At 48.0% G+C, this 4,075-nt stretch overlaps 1 protein-coding gene across 1 annotated transcript in view; it reads right to left on the bottom strand.

Annotated features, from left to right (window-relative positions):
- Positions 1–539: 539 nt before the first annotated feature.
- The window catches only part of ZNF683 (zinc finger protein 683), a 6,552-nt gene continuing 3,016 nt past the window's right edge, over positions 540–4,075 (bottom strand). Inside the window, exons 3-5 of the mRNA XM_069078428.1 lie at positions 2,884–3,551; positions 1,190–1,318; positions 540–773 (exon numbers count right to left, since the gene is read on the bottom strand). Coding sequence (XP_068934529.1) covers positions 651–773; positions 1,190–1,318; positions 2,884–3,551 — 920 coding nt within the window. The 3' untranslated portion in view covers positions 540–650. The remainder of the gene's footprint in view (positions 774–1,189; positions 1,319–2,883; positions 3,552–4,075) is intronic.

Genomic DNA, 4,075 nt, shown 5'->3' with positions numbered 1-4,075 from the left:
TACATGGAAATGTGTTTGGCATGACTACACATGTATAACCTATGTCAAATTGCTTGCTTTCTCAGTGGTGAGCAGGGAGGGAGAGAATTTGGAACTCAAAATTTGAAAAAAAAAAGAATGTTAAAATTATTTTTACATGTAATTGGAGAAAAAAATATTAAATAAGAAAAAAAAGAAGGGACCTTAGAACACAGAATATCAGATCTGGAAGGGACCTTAGAACACAGAATATCAGAGCAGGGAGGGATATTTGAGGCTGTCAAATCTAACCCAGATAGCCCTAGATAGCTTCCAATCATTTTTATAACACACTCGTTCCCCAGCTCCTCCCTACTGGAGGCTCACAGTTAGAAAGTCTCAAAGCATGGCTCCTAGGAGAGATTGTGACCTGGGACACTGTACCCTCCAGGTCAACTCAGAAAGGCTTGCTACCCTGAAGTGTCTTCTGATTCAGCAGCCTGCCTCTTCCCCAGCTCCTGGGATCCTGAAAATCAGGCTGACTGGCACAGAAACTTCCCCTAGGCACCCATAGGCTTATGTACTGCCCACTGGCCACAACAGTGCTAGCTTCTCCAGTTGGGGGTCACCTCCCAGACATGGGGCCAGCAGGCAGTAAGGAAGCAGACAGTATAGCCAGGACGAAGGCACAGCTAGTGCCCGATGGGCTGGTCGCCATGCCTGGGGCACAGCCTGTAAAGGAAAGGCCGGACCCCTGCGTGCAGCCGCAGATGAGTTTTGAGGCTGCTGCTGCTGCTGAAACATTTGTGGCAAACCTGGTATGGGAGCAGAGGCAGGAGTGTCACCCACTTATGGTCTCTGTTCCCTGTATTCTCCCATCCCCCATCTAGACTCAGCCTCTCTGCTCACTGCTCTACTCAGCTCCCTGCCTCCCAGCCCTGAGAAGCACTGACCCGCCTTCCCCTCTCTGCTCCTTTCTATCTCTCCTTCTCACTTTGGCACTGGATTTTTCTTCCTTCCGGAGCCTTCCTTGATTAATCTGACCCTATTTTCCATACTGCATTCTTTCCCCCATTCCCCCATCCTCCTTTCCAGCCTCCTAATAGATGGGAGAGGAGGGCATATAATCAAGATCCAGAAGAGCCCTCAGAGGCCATCTAGCCCAACCCTCTCATTTTATAGATGGGGAAACTAAGTCACAAGGAGACAGATGGAGGACAGACAATCTCACCGAGCACTGGTAAGGCCTCTCCCCGGAGTGGACCAGCTGGTGTTTTTGCAGGTGGGCGAGCTGGATGAAGCTCTTCTTACAAATAGGACATTGAAAGGGGCGTTCTCCACTATGGACCCGGAAGTGGACCTGGGGGAAGGGATGAGGGTGGTCTGTGAACAGCCAGAGACAAATTGCCCTGGAGGACAGTCCTTCCTGCTCTCATCTTCTCTAGAGGTTTCCCTAGACCTTCTACCTCCCACCCCATCTCTTTACCTTCCCAATGAACCTCTCTATTTGCTCTCCTCTTTATGAACCTCCAGTCTCTTGACCTTCCCTTCTTCTCCTACACATCCTTCTTTCCCTCCCAACATCTCCATTCTTCCAGGACCTCTCAGCTACCCCCTAGGGATCCTCTATATTCTTTTTTTATTTTATTTTTTTAAAGCAATCGGGGTTAAGTAACTTGCTCAAGGTTACACAGTCAGTTATTTCTAGGTATGGTGCGAAGTATCTGAGCCCAGATTTGATCCCCAGGTCATCCTGACAGCCGGTGCTCTTACTTGCTGAGCCACCTGGCCGCCCCTAAGCAATTGGGGTTAAGTAACTTGCTCAAGGTTACACGGCCTGGTGTTTCTTGGTGGGTGCTAAGTGTCTGAGCCTGGATTCGATCCCCAGGTCATCCCAACACTGGAGCCGGTGCTCTTACTTTCTGTGCTACCTGGCCGCCCCTATATTCTTTTTTTAAAGACAATTGAGGAAAATCATGATCAGTAAAGCTATGTGACATGTTCAGGGTCACACAGCTAGTTTAATTCAATCCAATTAAATATCTAAATTCTGGAAACATTTACTGAATATCTACTTTGTGCAGATCACTTGACCACATGCTAGTTAGTGGCCAAGAGGGTAAGGCCAGATGATGTAGTGAAGCCAAGTGGAAAGAGCAGAGGATCTGGAATTTGGCAGGCCTGTGTTCAAACCCCAGCTCTGCCTCTTGCTAGCTCTGTCTGGACAGAGCTTGACTTTTCTGGATCTGAATTTTCTCAACTATAAAATGAGAAAATTTGACTTACTGACCTCTAAAATCCCTTCTAGCATGATATCTATGAACCTATGATCTCTAAGTTACCTTCTAGTGAAGGGTATGCTGGTAAATGTTTAATAACTGGCTTTCCAAAAGAAAAAAAAATACATGCAGGTATTTATTCTGCATTATTAACATTTTCTCCATTACCCTCTTAAGTATAGATGCTTAAAACAGTATATCCTATTCTGATTTGTAGTGTTTGCCTTTTTCCAAGGTGAAAATTCTCACACTGAAAATTTAACAATCAGCTCCTAGGAGCTAGCGCTAATCATTTATGTATTTATACCTTTGAAGACATCCTCTTGTACTAGCCACTGCCAATCCCACATCTTGGGGCCTCCCCAACCAGGACTGACCTCTGTGCCTCCAGAACTTCCATCCCACCCATATCCTTTCCTTTTTATGTTCTAGTATCCATTCCCTCCAACCTTCCCTTTTCTTTCCTCTCTCTTCTTTCTTCTCCTTTTTCAGAATTTTCCTTGGTGGAGGTTGGAAGCAGAGAGGAGGAGGGGTAGGGATGATATATTCAGCTGGTTTGGGATGGTCAAGCTTATTGAAATGATATTGGGATCCAAGAAGGAAGAAGAGGAGTTGGAATAGGGAAGGAGGTGATGTTGTGTGCTACCTTGAGATTGGAGAGCTGCCTGAAGCTCTTGGCACAAATATTACACTTGTATAAGATGGTGCCATTCTCTTTCTTCAGGGGATAGGGCAGGGCTGTGGTACTCAAGGTGAAGATCCTGCCAGCCTTGCCTGCAACAGCCTCTGAGTCCAACCCTGTCGAACAGCACTGAGAAGGTGAAGAACTCTCATCCCTGGCCTCAGCTGTGGGCCACAGCCCAGCAGATGAGGGTGAAGAGTGAATCGGCCAAGGCCCCAGCTGCAGAGGGGAGTGGGGACCAAGGGAATATGGTCCATCAGGGAGCATCAAGTGGTCAGCCCTGCCAGGATAGGAGGTGGCCAGGGATGGGAGAAAGAGGAGGGGGTAGTGAGGACCATAGGTGAAGGGGTTCTCCAGAGAAGATAATGGCTTAATGGGCAAGAGAAGGGGGCAGGAAGGGCATAGGGGGTGGGGCCTCAATGGAAGCTTCACGTTGAGGGAGCTGGGAGCTGGGCTGGGATGTGAAACAGGAGGGCTGGGGCTCCTTTGAACAATCTCCATGGCTGGGTTCAGGGCACCAGTCTCATTCTTTGCCTTCATCTTGCCCAGAAGGCACTTGGCTATGAGGTTAGGGTCATCAGTGGAGGCCAGAACTGGCCCTGAAGTCTTGTGCTCTTGGGGAAGAGGAGGCACTGAATGGGAAAGGGTAGGGGCAGAGAAGAAACATGGTGGTTAGAATCAATGACTCCATGGGGGAAGCCTTTCCATCCCACCACCCAAATCAATCCATTCTGGTGCATTAGAAGTCTGGACACCAGGATGGTAGCCCTGCCTCTGCAACAAACCAATTCAGTTACCTTAGACAACTTCCTCTCCCTAAGGTTCCTCCCAGTTCTGACACTCTGACTTATAAGATCATCTCCAGCTTTCACATTCTATGTCTTTTGTTCTAAATTCTATGTCCCTGCTTTGACATTCCATGCTCTAAGCTCACTGTGTTTTAAGGTATCTCCCAGCACTGACATTCTATAGTCTAAGGACCTTCCCAGCTCTGACATCCTGTGTTCTAAGACCCTTCCAAGTTCTGACATTCTGTGTTTTAAGGGCCCTCCCAGCTCTGACATTCTGTTCTAAGGGCCCTCCTAGCTCTGACAATTCTGTGTTCTAAAGGCCCTCCCAGCTCTGACATCCTGTGTTCTAAGGCTCTTCCCAGCTC

Source organism: Petaurus breviceps, unplaced genomic scaffold (genome assembly GCF_028583685.1).
Source record: "Petaurus breviceps papuanus isolate PSGF00001 unplaced genomic scaffold, PetGlider_PUasm1.0 91041, whole genome shotgun sequence".
Classification (NCBI taxonomy): domain Eukaryota; kingdom Metazoa; phylum Chordata; class Mammalia; order Diprotodontia; family Petauridae; genus Petaurus; species Petaurus breviceps.
The sequence above is the reverse complement of the archived record's forward strand: the minus strand, read 5'-3'. Positions and strand labels throughout refer to the sequence as shown.